This window comes from Nematostella vectensis, chromosome 9 (assembly GCF_932526225.1).
Source record: "Nematostella vectensis chromosome 9, jaNemVect1.1, whole genome shotgun sequence".
Taxonomy (NCBI): Eukaryota; Metazoa; Cnidaria; class Anthozoa; order Actiniaria; family Edwardsiidae; genus Nematostella; species Nematostella vectensis.
The window spans coordinates 7,196,011-7,214,259 of NC_064042.1; the positions used below are offsets into that span (position 1 = coordinate 7,196,011).

At 43.4% G+C, this 18,249-nt stretch overlaps 1 protein-coding gene across 2 annotated transcripts; it reads right to left on the reverse strand.

Annotated features, from left to right (window-relative positions):
- Nucleotides 1-1,471: 1,471 nt before the first annotated feature.
- Nucleotides 1,472-18,148, reverse strand: LOC5518143. 2 transcript variants are annotated; one of them, XM_048732479.1, is made up of 22 exons: nucleotides 17,628-18,148; nucleotides 16,257-16,619; nucleotides 15,509-16,066; nucleotides 14,517-14,864; nucleotides 13,661-13,993; nucleotides 13,387-13,502; nucleotides 13,075-13,285; nucleotides 12,527-12,853; nucleotides 11,780-12,112; nucleotides 11,008-11,340; nucleotides 10,542-10,679; nucleotides 10,227-10,462; nucleotides 9,771-9,873; nucleotides 9,116-9,370; nucleotides 7,508-7,762; nucleotides 6,582-6,842; nucleotides 5,923-6,180; nucleotides 5,545-5,811; nucleotides 5,041-5,313; nucleotides 3,877-4,143; nucleotides 2,997-3,239; nucleotides 1,472-2,722 (listed from the first exon to the last, which is right to left on the reverse strand). In XM_048732479.1, the coding sequence occupies exons 1-22, from the start codon at nucleotides 17,695-17,697 to the stop codon at nucleotides 2,193-2,195; spliced, it is 6,078 nt and encodes a 2,025-aa protein (XP_048588436.1). In that variant the 5' UTR covers nucleotides 17,698-18,148; the 3' UTR covers nucleotides 1,472-2,192. The 2 variants fall into 2 exon arrangements, with proteins under 2 accessions (XP_048588436.1, XP_032218572.2); XM_032362681.2 differs by having other exon boundaries at nucleotides 14,517-14,861; nucleotides 15,503-16,066.
- Nucleotides 18,149-18,249: the final 101 nt, after the last annotated feature.

An 18,249-nucleotide genomic window follows, 5' to 3' on the forward strand; every position in this document is an offset into this window, starting at 1 on the left:
AGACTTTTAGGCTGGGCAATTGATCAGAATACATGTTCAAAAAATAAGGCGCATCAAAATTTGAGGCCCTCCCCCAAATTTATGTTGCAACGCGTGCTACCGTACGATGTTTCCACCAGCGAGCTCGTTGGCTTTACTAAACGTAGAGACGTTCGAGGCTCTGGACCCGGGTACGGTAGCACGTGTTGCAATATAAAAGTTCCCAGGATTTCTAAAATTGTGCCCCATACATTTATCTTTGTTTGGAAAGTAATAAAAAGGGGCCAGGCCCCCTTGCTTCACCCTTGGTTTCTCCTAATGAATAATTACAAAGCTGAGCAGGGGTCTGGTACCAAGAATTTCGGGTGTAACCTGGATTTTACGATCCTCAATTTTACGATGGCGTTCCTTTTCTTTTTCCCGGCGAAAATGCAGTGAAATGTATAAGAAATTACCTCGATCTATAGATATAGGATACAACTATATTCTCGATTTTACGATACAAAATGTCCGTAAATAAAAGGCGAACGTAGACAACATTTTTTGACATAAAAAAAGCGTCAAGGTAGAGATAAGTGCCTTTTCATTAATTTTCTCTACAGTTTTTGCCTCTGTTGTAGTTGATGATTGACCAGACCTCGCTACAACGAGATTTTCAACAGGGGCGGTAAGGGTTATTTTCGTGATCTGTGAACGGCCCTTTTTGTTTATCGTGAATCGTGAAAAGGACAAATTAAAAACCGTGACCCGTGATTGCTACCTTCGCCGTGATTCGTGAATAGCGAAATTGGATCAGCGTGAATCGTGATCTATGCTCTTTTTGTCGTCAGTTTATCGTGAAACGTGATTTTCGATTTTTGAAACTCGTGAAACGTGCTGGGACCCTCCATGCCGCCCCCGTTTTACAGCATTTTCCTTTATACCATAAGATCAAGGACCTGTTAGTTTGCAACGACACCTCGATTTTACATTACATTTTCTTTCTCCCGAGGCATATTGTAAAATCCAGGTTCCACTATAGTATGTGGTTACCGTAGAAATGACCTTACAGGTATTCCAAATAAGGAATTGTATACTTGTGAATCTGTTCGACAAAAACGACAATTTACTGCATTTTTTGTTGAGTTCCTGCCGGCAAAACAAAAAAAAAGGCAAGTTTTCCCAAAATAAGGTCTGGTTAACTTCGGTAAGCTTGAATTTTTGCATCGAAGTTCCTTATGTCATGTAAACCAACATATCAAAAAGTGTTTTTTTCTAAGGAATTCTTCTTCGAGGTATGAGACTTGAAGTTTCAAATGTTCAAAGTATAAATTCTCCTCGTTTTTAGGGAGAAGTCGGGCTCTGATCAGAAATTTAGCCAACTTTGCTCGCTAATATCTTATACAAGGAACTCCTTATATGCGGAAATTTAAGCTTAAATATTGTGAATTCAAATTTTTCATGCCATTTTTTGCTCTGTAGTTCCCGCCCAACACTGTCAAGCAAAAGCGCATTAGCATAGAATGTTATCTTTTATTAACTAAATACTTATTAATTTTCTTATAACTATGTAAAAAAAAGAGAAATGGAATACTTGAAAGTTCTCATGCCTTGATATATTGACTTAATGAGCGACAGAGGTAAATTATTTACTTTACGGGTCAACTAAAAATATAAAACATTGTCTTTCTTATGATAAACAACAAACGAATGCATTCTTGGAAAGACGATTTGATCCCTTTCACATCTCGTGTTCCTTTTGTGAGACTGTGCACGTTGATATTTTTACGATCCTTTGTATCTGTCTTATTTAAATAAATCATAAAAAATATTTCTTGAAAGAAATTATGTAAACCCAAAAACAGTTGATATGTGCAGCGAATGCAGACATCTTTACAAAAATAGTTTTACTATTTGTTTTTTATAAAGATTTTCAGAGTATTTATTTCTTGACACCAAAAGAGAAAAAACAACACAAGAAAGAAATCGGAAATGTGTAAACTATTTATCTTGAATGTATGATGAAAAAAGAATATTATTTACATTTTGAAATGTATCTAAAATATATATGTTTTTTTTGCTGGCTTGCAGCAAATGCATGTAATTTGTTCTAAATATTTACAAAATCTATAGATTTGAATTATGGATAAATATTACCACAAATGCAATGGTTTGTGCTATGGCACAAACCATTGCATTTGTCATGAAAACCATGCCTGGCCTTTCCAAAGGCCTTACGTACTGACTGTCTGCCGTATCCAGTCTTTAAAGTAAACCACGTCTGCATACACTCCGGCATATCCCGAGTCCGCGCACCCATTATAACTCCAACTTGTCACACCCATCAATACCCATCGTCCTTTGCTCTCGCAAACGAGAGGCCCTCCACTGTCCCCCTTACACGTGCCCTTAGGCGTCCCATAAATCCCCGCGCACCGCATACGCGCGGTGATCGGCTTGAGGTTCCTATACTGTTCCTCGCAGGCGCGCTGATCGACCAGCGGTATTGACGCTTCCTGCAGGACGTTAGAGCCTGGGGATGACTCTCCGATCCGTCCCCACCCTGATACGTAACAAGGGGTCCCGGCAAGCAGCGCGGCCTGAGGCAGGCATACCTGGGAGACATAGGCGTTAAACGTGATTGGCTGGCGTAGCTTGAGCAGTGCGATATCGTAGTCGAGATCATTGTAAGATGGATGGACCACGATTCCTTCTATTGGGATGTTCTGCTCAGAGCCGTCAAGCTGGTACAATTGGTGCTCGCCTGTTAAGTACACGTGTGTTAGTAAGATGATGATGATCTTGAGTATGTATAATGATGATGATGATGAATTTGAGTATTTGTGATGATGATTATGACAATGATAGCGATGATGATGATAATGGTGATGATGATGGAGATGATGATGGTGGTGATGGTGCTGGTTGGGGAAGTGGTTGTGTTGGGTAATTGTGGGTGATGGTGGTGGTGATGGTAATTGGCTGATGGTGATGATAGTGATTGTAACGAAATAATATGACAAGAATGCTTTACTCACCTAAAGTAACATTAAGATCACTAAATGCGTACATGGTGTAGCGTGACGCTCCTGGAGGTTTCGTAGTCACGCAATGGGCAGCTGTCACGATCCACTGACTATTCACGATGGAGCCCCCGCAGATGTGTCCCATTGTTTTGTAGCCGATTTGAACCTGCCATGGCCACGCGCCGTGCTCCGTCACCTTTCCACCCACGATCTGTTGAAGGCTCGAACCGACGATCGGCCGAATGCCACACGGACCTAAACGAAGCAGTTGAGTGAGGTATGATTGGATAAAGATAGCAGCCGACGATCGGCCGCAACGTCGCGCGGTGCTAAATCATGCATTTAGGTGAGTATGATCGGATAAAGGTCGTCCGAAAGCCGCATGGACCTAAACAAAACAGCTTAGTTTGACTAGAGGAGTCGGCAAATGTACGGAAAAGAGAGTTGAACCTCTGTGATTAAAGGACAAGTGTTACTGCAAAGTAGAAAAAAGAATGCTTGGAGAAAAACAGTTGTGCAAGCAAGCAAAGTACTTCATACACCACACTTACCGGTGAGCTTAAGGGCAAGGAAGGCGGGTAGTAACACACTTTATACACCACACTTACCGGTAAGCTTAGAGTAAGGAAGGAGGGTAGCAATACACTTTATAAATCACACTTACCGCTAAGCTTAAGGGTAAGGAAGGCGGATAGCAATACACTTTATACACCACACTTACCGGTGAGCTTAAGGGTAAGGATGGCGGGTATCAATACACTTTATACACCACACTTACCGGTGAGCTTAAGGGTAAGGATGGCGGGTATCAATACACTTTAGACACCACACTAACCGGCTCCGTTAAGAGTAAGGAAGGCGGATAGCAAAGTACTTTATACACCACACTTACCGGCGAGCTCAAGAGTAAGATAGGCGGGTGCGCCTTTGCCTTGGTTGTTTTCCGCCACGCATTTGTAGGTGCCGTTATCAGCCGCGCTAAAAGTAGAGATGTTATACACGCCGTCAAGAACACTAACAAGATACGCGTCATTCCTGAAGATCTTGTATTGCGTGACGGGCGGGTTGGCGTCCGCGGTACAGGTCAGCGTCACCGACTCATTGATGAACACAGTGTTCTGGATAGCGCTCGATGTCAGTTTTGTATCGTAAGGAATATCTGATAAAACAAGAGATGAATGTTGTCAGCTTTGCATCGTAAGGAATAACTGATAATAATGATAATAATAGAAAGAGATGAAAGTAATCAGCTTTTTATCTTAAAGAATATCTAACAATAATCATAATAATAATCACTTTATTAGAAATATATAATAAAAATCTCTTTATTAGTAATATTTTATTAGTAATTAAGAGATGCATGTTCTTTATATAGTAAGGAATATCTTACAATAACAAATACATTAAAGTTCTGAGCTTCTTTATTTACTTTTTGTTTAATCATATACGAAACTTAGCATCTATAAAACCACCGTTTCGAAAAATAAAACGCTAATGAAGCGAGCTTGCTGTAAATAACCCTGAAAATTACCAGCATTTACCTATGAATACGAAGAATGTTTTATGGTCTTACAAACCATGGTGGTCTAATTTGCGTAATATTGGAAGAAGATAATCTATTATTGCCTTTCAATAAAACTCTTTAAATGAAACCCGAAAGACCTCAAACAATAGGGGCTTTTCTGGGTGGCAAATTCAAAGCAAAATAATAAAACAAAAAAATCGGAAATGACTGCGCCCGTCACACCAGAGAACGACGAAAAAAATAAAATCTTTAAATAAAACAAAACCCCTGAGAACTAAGAATTATGTCTTTTTTCGTAAGCGCCTAAATACGTTGCTTTTTGTTGCTGTTATTTTGCCGCTAAAAGCCTAAGCGCACTAGTTTGCCACTCAGACAGTCACATGGTCTCTTAGCGCAAGTCTACTATTGTACGTCTTTTGGGTGAAGTGAATAAGCCTTATACCTGAGTAAGTATGGTAACAACTCGTTGCTTGATTTTCTCGCCTAATTCCTGGTTTTCCATGGTCCTATCGCGCAAATTCGAATACTCACATTTAACGTCAACATATGCTGTGGCTGACTCCATGCGGGCGATGCCATTTCTCGCCTGACACTCGTACATCCCCCTATCCCTTCGCGTGACACCTCTCAAAACCAGACTCTTGCCCTCCGGTAGCGTGACATTGGCGTCATTCAGCTTGACCCACGTGATACTCGCCGGAAGAGGCATCACGTGAAAGACAGACGTTGCGTTACAGAAGAGCGTGACATCAGAATTTTCGGCAGCGGTTACGTTACGTGGCGCATGCGTGATAGACAGGGTTCCTAAACAAGACAGCAGAATTAAAAAATAATAAGCTCTTTTATCACTCAATGTCTTCATAAAGAATACTTTGCTTATTGTGTGGATACTAGAGACTTGGAGAAGATACCTAGTCATCCTTTATCTTCTCCCTTGTTCTTCTGGAGACAAACTCCTGAGATTATAGTCAAAGTACTTTGCGGCATCGTTATTTTTAAACTAGCTCAGGTAGAAAATGAATGAATTAAACCTACCAAATACGCGTAATGTGACGTTAGCGGTGGTACCATTTCCCACGGCATTTTCAGGCACGCACTGGTACACTCCCTGGTCGTCTTCCTTAGCCTTGTCGATGACGTAAACACCAGATTGTGAAGAAGATACAGGGAACCCGTTACGGTACAATAAGTAGCGATGTACGGGTGGATATGCGTCTGCGGTACAGGTCAGCGCCACGCGGTCGTTACCTACGGCAACGTCATTTGTGCGATCCGTTTTAAGGATGGTTCCATCAGGTTTGTCTAGAAAAAAAACATATAGGTATTTACAGGAATTAAAAGCTCTCTAAATTTAAACATTTATCGACGTTTGGATGGAATGCTTTTCTAAAAAAGAGTACATACTGTACTTACATTTGATTTCGATATAAAACAGTGCCTCCACAGGGTTTCCGACTCCATTCGAGGCCTTGCATCTGTAAGAGCCCCTGTTCTGTTTCGTCACCGGCAGAGTGAAAACTGGGCCGTTATCCACGTGATTAGGTGCACCCTCCCTCCACCAGGTTATTGTCGGGATTGGGAACCCTGTGGCGTTACAGAACAGCTGGATGCTCCGCACGGGATCCTCTACCATTGATACATTATGAGGGGGAGTGTCAATGAGCGGGAAACCTGTTGCGAGATAACGAATACGATAGAGACGTCAACTCTCCCTACTTATGATAATGCGACTAATATCCTGGTCCCGAAGGGGGAACTCTGAATTCCGTTTTCCGTTTCGTTTTTCGGTTTCCAATCCAACCTTTCCTGTGTCCATACCATTTTCAGCTTGTTTACCCAAAATCCCGTTTCCGTTAATAAAGCCTATAACACCTATTTTCCCCTCTAAAAATGAGGGAATATCCAGTTCCCCCTTTTCAATCCCAATTTTACCCAAGGTTTATATCAAACACTTATATTTGGACGACACGACTTGCTTGTGGACGAGCTTGGTGTGGATAAACCGGCTTGTGGACGAAATGACATTAAACCTTGATATCGACTTCAAAGTGTTCCTATATCGGTATACTCACGCCTGACGATATTAACAGTAGCGTTTCTCGTGTCCACGAATCCTTTTCCGTTACTAGCGTGACACGTGTACACGCCTTCATCCGTCCGAGAGCTCCTAGGAACCACAAGCATTCCCTGTATCGGAAGTGCACGGTCACTTCCGACTTTCCTGATGGTCGTCACGGGTTTAGGGTTTCCGGTGGCGTTACAAAATAAAGTGAAAGGGTCTGTTTCGTTGATGTTCAGCAGAGAAGGAGAAAAGACGTGGATTTGTGGCCTCGCTAGGGAATAAAAATATAAAAAGCACTGTAAGACTTAAGAATATGGACTACATACACTCCCCGACTCACTCACTCCCATTACACGCTCAGCGTGTTTGCTGCACTGTCCGTGCCGTATTCACTCACAATACACGCTCAGCGTGTTTGCTGCACTGTCCGTGCCGTATTCACTCACCATACACGCTAGCGTGTTTGCTGCACTGTCCGTGCCGTATTCACTCACCATACACGCTCAGCGTGTTTGCTGCACTGTCCGTGCCGTATTCACTCACCATACACGCTCAGAGTGTTTGCTGCACTGTCCGTGCCGTATTCACTCACCATACACGCCCAGCGTGTTTGCTGCACTGTCCGTGCCGTATTCACTCACCATACACGCGCAGCGTGTTTGCTGAACTGTCCGTGCCGTATTCACTCACCATACACGCTCAGCGTGTTTGCGGCACTGCCCGTGCCGTATTCACTCACCATACACGCTCAGCGTGTTTGCTGCAATGTCCGTGCCGTATTCACTCACCATACACGCTCAGCGTGTTTGCTGCACTGTCCGTGCCGTATTCACTCACCATACACGCTTAGCGTGTTTTTTGCACTGTCCGTGCCGTATTAACTCACCATACACGCTCAGCGTGTTTTCCTGCACTGTCCTTGCCGTATTCACTCACCATACACGCTCAGCGTGTTTTCTGCACTGTCTGCGCCGTATTCGTTTGAGCAGTTGCAAGTGTAAACTCCTTGCTTGGACGAGTCGAAGGCAACCACAGCAACCCCGCCGACCGAGCTGATGCTAGCGCCTTGGAAGTATATGTTGCAGGCAGCCTGAGGATAGGCACGTGATGTGCACGTGATGGCCACCGTTTCGCCAAGTTTGGCAGTGTTGTGTGACACGTTGAATGTAAGTGCCGTGTTGACAGGCTCATCTGTAGATAATTACATATGAGTTATGTGGTGAGTCATTAACAGCACGTTCACTGTACATGCTATCATATGTAGCTTTACGTTATGTATTATACGTTATTATGCGTACTGCACGTTGGTATGTACACTGCTGCTTTGGTGTGTGCACGTCACGCTGGTATATTTACTGCACCTTGATATATGTATTGCACGTTTTTATATATACTGCACGTTGATACATGTACTGCACGTTGGTATATGTTCTGCACGTTGGTATATGTACTGCACGTTGGTATATGTACTGCACATTGATACATGTACTGCACGTTGGTATATGTATTGCATGTTTGGTATATGTACTGCACATTGATACATGTACTGCACGTTGGTATATGTTCTGCACGTTGGTATATGAACTGCACGTTGATACATGTACTGCAAATTGGTATATGTACTGCACGTTGGTATATGTATTGCATGTTTGGTATATGTACTGCACCTTGGTATATGTACTGCACGTTGGTATATGTACTGCACGTTGGTATATGTACTGCACGTTGGTAAATGTATTGCACGTTTGGTATATGTACTGCACGTTGGTATATGTATTGCACGTTGGTATATGTACTGCACGTTGATACATGTACTGCACGTTGGTATATGTTCTGCACGTTGGTATATGTACTGCACGTTGGTATATGTACTGCACATTGATACATGTACTGCACGTTGGTATATGTATTGCATGTTTGGTATATGTACTGCACATTGATACATGTACAGCACGTTGGTATATGTTCTGCACGTTGGTATATGAACTGCACGTTGATACATGTACTGCAAATTGGTATATGTACTGCACGTTGGTATATGTATTGCATGTTTGGTATATGTACTGCACCTTGGTATATGTACTGCACGTTGGTAAATGTATTGCACGTTTGGTATATGTACTGCACGTTGGTATATGTATTGCACGTTGGTATATGTACTGCACGTTGATACATGTACTGCACGTTGGTATATGTTCCGCACGTTGGTATATGTTCTGCACGTTGGTATATGTACTGCACGTTGATATATGTACTGCAAGTTGGTATATGTACTGCACGTTGGTATATGTATTGCATGTTTGGTATATGTACTGCACGTTGGTATATGTACTGCACGTTGGTAAATGTATTGCACGTTTGGTATATGTACTGCACGTTGGTATATCTACTGCACGTTGGAATATGTATTGCACGTTGGTATATGTATGGCACGTTGTTATATGTACTGCACGTTGGTATATGTTCTGCACGTTGTATGTGAACTGCACGCTGGTATGTGAACTGAATAATAGTAGTATGTGGGCTTGCATTGGTAGTACTTACGTCGCACAACTACTGCCGTCATCTTGCTGTCATTCCCGTGCATGTTGTTTGCAACACACAGGTATACCGCAGTGTGCTTAGGCTCTGCACCAATCACAGCATACGTAGCATTGCCTCGACCTGATGCGAGGATCACAGAGCCATTCAGGAGACTGACAGTTGGTGATGGGAGCCCTGTGGCCTCGCATGAGATGGTAAAGTTTGCTTGCTTTTCAGGCATTTGGGGTTTAGTAAGGCTGGTGATCCTACTTGGGACTAAAACAAAATCCACCATTAGTTAGTAGGACAGTCGGTTGGTCGATCCTTTTTGTCAGTCGGTCCGTTTGTCAGTCGGTCTTTTCGTCAGTCGGTCTTTTCGTCAATTAGTCAGTCTGTCTGTTCGTCAGTCGGTATTTTCGTCAATTCGTCAGTCGGTCTGTTCGTCAGTCGGTCTGTTCGTCAATTCGTCAGTCGGTCTGTTCGTCATCCGGTCTGTTCGTCAATTCGTCAGTCGGTCTGTTCGTCAGTCGGTCTTTTCGTCAATTCGTCAGTCGGTCTGTTCGTCAATTAGTCAGTCTGTTCGTCAGTCGGTCTTTTCGTCAATTCGTCAGTCGGTCTTTTCGTCAATTCGTCAGTCGGTCTGTTCGTCAATCGGTCGGTCCCTTGGTGCACTTACTTGCGCTCTCGGCGGTCCTGTTGCACGTGTATGTATGGAATGACACGTCGTCAATCGCGATATCTCCTTTGTCTGTGCCGCCATGAACAGCTTCAATGATGACCTGAATACACCAGGAATGTCACGAGAATAAGCCGGGAATATGTTCGAAGCACGAGACGAACTGAGTACGACATCAGGACATGGGTTGAGTACAGCACTACATAAGCCGCCGATCGCATCACGATACCAACCGAGCACATCACAATACCAATCGATCACATTACGAAGTAAACTTGAGTACCTCAGGATATGAAATGGTACATCACTACGCAAGCCGAGCACATCACGACACCAACCGAGCACATCACGATACCAATCGAGCATATCACGATACCAACCGAGCAATCACGAATTAAATGTCAGAGCATAATATTAGGACAGATATGGCGAACACATCTCGAACCGAAATCTTACTTCAAATATACCAAAGATGTCCAGCGCTACGGTCGCCTTTTGCCACTTGTTGCCTTGGCTACCACTGAGTTCCCACAGCACTTTGCCGCCTCCTCTGACTCTTAAAGAACCGACCCCGCTACCGTACATGTGGTAGTAGAACTGCATACAGGACGCGTTACTGTCCAGCAGAGGGCTTACTAGACGAGCTGACTCGTTAAGCTTGTTTGACGAGGACTCCACGTACATGTAAAAGCCTGTGATAAAATCCCGTTAACTACTGCCTCTTAATAGCCATTCCATTGAAGTATTATCATTAAGTGTTACTATGGTTACCATTGCTGTTGGTGTGGTCAGCGGTAGGTCCCGTGTCCGCGGAGGGCGTTGGGCCATACTTCCTCACCCAGTCAAACTGATCGCCGTCGAAAGTGTTTTGCCAGTGGCACATGCCTTTGGTGAAGTCACAACCGCCGTCTGCAATGTTGTCGCAATTAGATCTATTTTCAGGTGAATTTACAGGACAAACAGCTTTATAACTAGTTGAGTATGGTCAGGAGCAAATAAGTAGTCAAAGTACCAAAAAGAGAACAATGCTTTTTGGCTGAGACTGCGCATGCAATTGAGCTAAGCCAGAACGTCAACACAAAGGTTGAATCTGATTGGCTAATCCGCGCGTCTAAAAATAGCCTGATCCTAGGAAACGCCGTGACACCTATATAATATCAAAATATGGGGAAGTTGATTGCCCCTACTTATGAGCCTCTGGTATGGTGAACTAAGGCAAGTAAGGAGGAAGGCGTACCTTGAGGTCTGAGGGGTTTCCTCACACACACTACACCGGCGGCCTCATTAGGCGCGCAGTCATGCTTGCCCCAACCGTCACTTGCGCAGTCCCAGATATCACTCTCGTTGCCATGACAACCCACTTCATCGAGACCCATCGGTAATGAGCCCGCACCATAATGTCCAGCGGTAACAGCCTTCACGGCACCGGGTAGACCGAGCATGTGACATATGACGTCAGCATCCGGGATACCCCAGTTATCATCGCAGACGGTTCCCCATTGGTTGCCATAAAGAAGTTCCACGCGCCCCTCTGTTGGCGTGCTGCCATTGGTCAGCCGAACAATGGGGGCTGAGCAGACGCAAAACAGGGATAAGTATTGGACAAAGGAATGGGCCGATGTGCATTTCAAATCAACACATTACTCCCTTTCCTTATTAACAATAAGACATTTTGTCGTCCTCGCGAAATATCAATCAAAGATCATCCTAACCATTAGCTGAATTAATTGAATTTGGTAAAGTTTACAACTATGCATTTAGATGATTATTTCGGGATAACACAATTTGTCTTAAGCGAATGGAAAATGCCGAATTGCAGTTCTACGAAAGGTGCTTCTAATTATTCATACAAATAGAAGTGATTAATAAACTTCAGCAATACTACAGCCATGCATTGATTGTCTTTAATTAATTGCCGTATGATTTTTCCTTATTCTCCTGTATTCGGTAGAAATATAACGAGACCCAAAGTACAGTTCGGTCTTAGAACAGCTGATTTCTGTACTCACGTGGTTTCTCCTTGGGATCATTGCCGCATCGTACACCAACATCATGCTCGTGCTTGCAGTCATGGACTCCAAAAGGATTATGACGACACTGCGTCAAGCTTGTCTCGTTACCACGGCAACGCACATTGTCCAACCAAATGTCTCCAGACCCAGGATGCACCAGACCCCAGTTCCCGCTGTAGTAGACATACTTGTATCCCAGCATGCGACACGTGACGAGCCCCGCCATGTTGTCCCAGTCATCCTGGCATATCGTGCCCCAGAACCTTGTATGAAACACCTCCACACGGCCTTCGGCGGGACTGTTACCGTCACTCAACCGCACCTCTATATCTACAAGATGTACACAGATCTGATGAACATATAGCATAGGGGACATCTATGAAACACCTCCACACGGCCTTCGGCGGGACTGTTAACGTCACTCAACCGCACCTCTATATCTACAAGATGTACACAGATCTTATCAACACATAGTATAGGAGACATATCCTATATCTACAGAGCTGAGCAGCAACACAGTTTCCTAAGGGTTACTTTCGCTGGATGAGCTTTCCTAACCTTCCCCTCTGTTAAATGACAGATTGGGCTATGTATATAAGCAGCAATATATAGTGTATCCTTTGTGTTCCAATTTTCACACTCGTATAAAAAGGTTTGCTAGTCAGTGTAAGCATAATCGAAAAACTATTCAGTAGGATAGATAATATGCGGCTACCATGCAAGCGAGGAGAATTGTTTTCGTACCTGGTCCAGAAGTGTTGCTGCAGAAAAGCACTACGTCGTTGCTATGGTTACAGCTATGGACACCCCACCCATCGTGAGGGCAATCGGCCAATGAGGACTCGTTACCGCGACACTTGACGCTCTGTAGCCAAATGGGCCCACTTTCGGTGAAATGCGAGTTCACCACTCCAGACATGCGCACGTACTTGTAACCCAGCATTCTACACGCGACTTGCGCGCTCTCTTGGCCCCAGTCCTTAGCGCACACTGTGCCCCAGTTCCCCTCGTATTCCACTTCAAGGCGACCCACGTATTTGTAGGACGTGCCGGCAAGGCGGACCTGTATAACTGGAAGCGATGGAGGGGTCTTAGCGAGAATGAATATTATCTATAAACATGTAGTTTATTTTCTTCGATTCAAATCTATTTTCTGTTAAGTGGTCGCTCCAGTGTAGATGACGATGGTGGGAAGGATTGTGAAGAGGACTATTTACATCCAAGGTTATTCCAACATGACAGCATTTATAATGGGTAACATGACATCATTCTTGTGCAATATGATGTCATACCTGGTATGTGTGAGCAGAACACCCCTACGTCTTCCTTGTGATGGCAGTCGGTTTTCGCCGCACCCACATACGGGCAATCAAACACGGACTTTTCACTTCCGGTACAGGCGAGCTCGTCCATGTTGATGGGCCCTGATCCCGGGAGGAGACCCCCTACATTGAACCTGTCACGCAACATGAGGTAACGGTATCCTAGCATACGGCAGATGACCTGGGAAAGAACATATGTGTGAGATGGCGTGACAATATTCACAACATACCGCAACAGAAGCGGCAGAAGAAGTGATGCACTTTTTCGTTAATATTACTTACCGTGGCATCTTTAGCATCGAAATTGTCGTCACAGATTGTTCCCCACGCGTTATTGATGAAGACCTCAACTCGGCCAGCAGCTTTTGTTCCGAACTTTTCGCTTTCTGCTAAACGAACTGTCGAAAAAAAAATTCGACAATGATTGAAAAATTGGACAGGAAACAACCGAAGCCCCCTGCAGCTTAGATTTAGTTTCTTTTAGATACTATCAAGTCTAAGATTTTTTGGACTTTATGATATGCGTGACAGATACAAAATTGTGTGACGCACTTACCCATCAGGTCAGTGTCGTTAACACAGTGAATCCCTACATCCATTGCGTGAGTACAGCTTGTCACATTCCACCCGTTATGGCGGCACTCAGAAAGCGACTTCTCCGTACCATTACACCGCACATTATCCATCCAAATCGTACCACTACCAGGAATAGAACCACCAACCGAACCAAAAGTACGAGCGTATCGGTAGCCTAACATGCGACATACAACAATTGCATCCTTGTAGTCCCAGTTATTAGCGCAGACGGTCCCCCAGACACCATTGCGCTTGACCTCAAGTCGACCGAACGAAGGATGATTGGCGCCTATCAGCTGTATTTCGAAGGACTCTGAAAAGTGGACACTTTTTAGATGAAGGCGAACCTGAACGGAGTTGTTTCAAAAGAAGAAAAGGTTACAAAGTTAAAAATCACGGAAGGAGGGAGTTTTGTAGAGAAAAAAACATTGAACCCAAAACAATCCCAGAATCACCATTTCAGCCCGTAAGATGACCTTACTGAAACAGCAAAGTGCAGACGTGATGTGATTAAACTATACTCAGGCCCGTACCCAGGATTTTTCTCGGGGGGATGCGAAATCCGAAAAAAAGGACCTAATTTTTCCGAGGGGGGGGGGGAGGGGGGGCGAGGGAGTTCTCTGATTAAAATCTAGCCACCTCCGAAAGATTTTTTTTATGGCTTTGCAGTATCTCCACGGGATGTTTATTGTCGGATTTGGCTTTATACCAGAGTGATCTAGCTTATGATGTCTATAGCACGTCTATTGAGAACCAAAAGTGAACTTTCGGCCGTTGTATGGGGAGGGGGGCGTTCACACCCCTGCACCCCCCCTGGGTACGAGCCTGATACTTACCAGGAGTTGGAGATGGAGTGATTGGATTTTCGCACCATACCCCCACGTCCATGGTATGATTACAGCTGGACACGTTCCACCCGCCATGCCGGCAATCTGCCAAGGAACTCTCTGTACCATTACACTGCACGTTATCCAGCCAGATAGCACCATGACCAGGAATTGAGACCCCGACAGAGCCCGTCTGTTTGACCTGTTGAAAGTTCAACATACGACACACGACCACAGCGTCATTGTTGTCCCATTTGTTGACGCACACCGTTCCCCAGTCCCCGCCACTTTTCCTGACTTCCAGTCGACCAAACGAAGGATGGTCAACGCCGGTGAGACGAACGAAGATGGGTTCTGAAAGACAAAAGAATTCGTGAGGATCGCTCGGCAACATGTGACTACATAACTACAAAGACTAAACTACAACCTCCACATCACAGCTCATAATAAGTATCAAAGCTGTTATAGCAGGCGTCGAAATGTTGGGGAAGGGGGTACGATACATAAACATGAAGAAAACATAGGAGGGGCACAGCCATGCCCCTACAGGTCACTTGCTTATATATATATATTTTTTGCTATGGCACTGCATGTAAGGGATATCAAAAGCACATGCAACAGACAGGTGGGGGGTTAACAACTACAAGTATAATTTAGTTTTGTGATAGTGTGAGCCAATAAGTGACCAATTAGGTTTTCCTTAGGTGAAGATACAGCGAGAAGATCTAGATATGTAATGCAATCCAATCCTGATAACTGATAACAGACATCAAAATATAATTTCCTGGCTTTTTATACATTTCTGTATTTTCTACCACTTAAACTCTGGATAACTAGCACTAATTTTGTTTATCCTTAAGGACTTGATTAGTAGGACTTGATTGCTCTTTAAAGGATGAAGTGGGTGTCAGGTAGTACTAGCTGTTATAAATGATGAATGTGCAATGGTTGATGTAGGTGCTGTGAGTGTCTGTGAGTGGCTTAGTATCCTGTACCTGGTGGTGGAGATGTTGTAGGTCCCACGGAAGATGTAGGTGCCAGAGATGACGTAGGGGCTAAAGATGATGTAGGTGCTATGGAAGTATGTGCCATTGATGATCTTGTTGCTGAAGTTGGAATTGTTGTTGTAGGTTCCAGCAAGGAGGTAGGCACAACTTTTGTAAATGATGTAGGTAGTTCTGTAGTTGATGTAGGTGCTATGGTTGTTGTAGGTGCTTTGGTTGTTGTAGGTGGCTCCAAGCCATAACATGTGACCCCTGCATCCATACTATGATCACATTTATGCTTTCCCCATCCATTATGTGAACACTCTGCTAAAGATGCCTCTGTCCCTTGGCACTGCAGGCCACTGAGCCAGATAGGGCCCTGCCCTCTGCCACAGTTGCCCTGACACGACGAGAGTGAGGCTCCTTTGTAACCCAGCATTTGACAAGTGACCATGGCGGCCTTTAGGCCCCAGCCTTCTGTACAGACTGTGCCCCAGTACCCATTGTGAAGAACTTCAACACGGCCAGTGCCTGAGACACTACTACCCACTAGTCGAACAGATAACGGCGGGTCTAATTAGAAACATATCACTGTTAGTGAGGACAAAGGCAGAGAAATACACAAGGCAGACACAGACAGACACTAGATAAAAAGGCAAAGTAAGACAGATGTACAGTTGGACCGACAGACAGATGACGGCCAGACAAAAGGGGAGATGGATATACATATACACCAAAGCAGATGGACAAAAAGACAGCTTACCCTTCACATTTGGCAGTAATATGCTTGCGGGTGCAGCAAATGCACTAAAAAGTCTGCATCTAAATCGTGTTTCTGAGAAAACACTTGTATTTGTCAACAAAATCTTAAAACCCTCGCCATCCAATAATTTCACGCCTTCGGCAGAGGATGCTAGCTGGTAACGATTGTCATGAGGCTGTTTTAAACCAACAGATATCCACTCATCACTATACAGATATTTCTCTCGTTCTAACATCAGCAGAGAGTATTTATCAGCTATCTTCTGCTCAGCAGGGGAGAGTGTGTAAGTCCAGTGGAGAGTAATATTATCTCCTGGAAGGGCTTGACTAGGTTGGTATTCAGAGACCCATTGAAAACCAGAAACTGCAACAAAACATAAAATATGAGAAGGATATTAAGGTGACTTAGGCTCAGTTCTAGAGTTTTTTTTAACGATTGTTAACAGATGACGGAAAAACTTTGTTAAACAAGTGTTTTTTGGGGCTCCATAACTATGCTGACGAAAGGTGTCGCCCGAGGCCCTTCCATTTTGCAGATGTTTTTGTATATCGTTATGACAGTTCTCAAAGTTTCTCTCACAATGCGGAAGATAAAACAATTCGGTATTATTAGGCAAAAGCGCGCAGCACCTCGCGTGAAATGTATTATAGTGAACAACAATTATAAAGATTATGCGTAATTTCCGGCGAGGAGCTATTTATTCAAGGCACACAAAAGATAACCATTTTAAAAGAGAATGTAAACAAACTTGAGAACGACAAAATAATTTCATGTAGAGTGAGAAAAATTCCATAATTTACATATTTTCGAGTAAGTCATTCATGACGGCGCGACAATTTTGTCAGTAACTTTATTATCAACAACTTCTAACTTACAAAACGAAATATACATCAATGTTACAAGCTGTTCAAAGAAGAGTACAATATTTTTTAAGTCTATCTTAAAAAGCAGGGAGGGATTTTATATCATGCCTAGCAGAAGTCTCTTGTTATTGAAGAATGATTAATCGCAGCTTGAAAAGTTTCGTATCTTTATCGGCATCACTTTTCATTGATTTGCTATTTCGGCAAAGTTTTGTTTACCGCTTTTAATGTCATCTGCTCTTGAATGTAGTTTCTATACCCGGAAGGCTCTAAAACGTTTGCCCTGTGAAACTAATAAAGATGCCTCTCGTTTGAAGACAAAATATCTTGGTCGTAAACAACTTTGATTGAAGTGCGATAAATAGGTCCGTCAACCAAGATTGTCCAGTCTTAGTTTTAGACACACTTTGGTAGAGTTTACAGCCGAAATCATACCCACAATGTTATGGCGGCATTTCTGACTACTCTAGATTCGATCAGTCAATAACGGGAGACGTAATGTACTCACCTAAATGGCACCATAAAACGGCTGTCAGCACGATGATCGTATAGCGAGCAAATTCTAGGTTACTAGACATGTTTTGGCAAGCGAACAGTTTTACAGTTCGTAAATTGTGTCACGAAGTTCACTAGCTATCGTATGTGACTCTAATTATAGGCCATCCATCATTTCATTGCAATTACTTGCATACAATACGTGACGTCATAATATTCAGACATGACCGCTTTCATCACGTGTGATTCAAAGGGAGGGGAAGGGAAGGAATGAATGACAACGCTTATGCCACAAATAGCAACAATTATTGGTAAATATGTCTAGACATTCACCCGCTTCTACTATTTTCTAATTGTCTGTTTACACTTGACACACAAGTCGCGACTAAATTATTATGCTTGACTTAAGCAGTTTGAAAGGTTTATACTGTTTTTAATTTTAATTGAAGACTGGCCTATTATATTCTAAGAGCATGGAGATGGAAAATGATGTTATTGCTTATTGTTATAGCTATAGGCTATGTGGGTTGCCGCACTTCAAGCTGGAATTGCGGGAATGGACTAAAGGGAATGTAGACTGTTATTTTTTTATCAGTGAAAAGTCTACAATTTTAATTAATTAGATGATGGTTCAC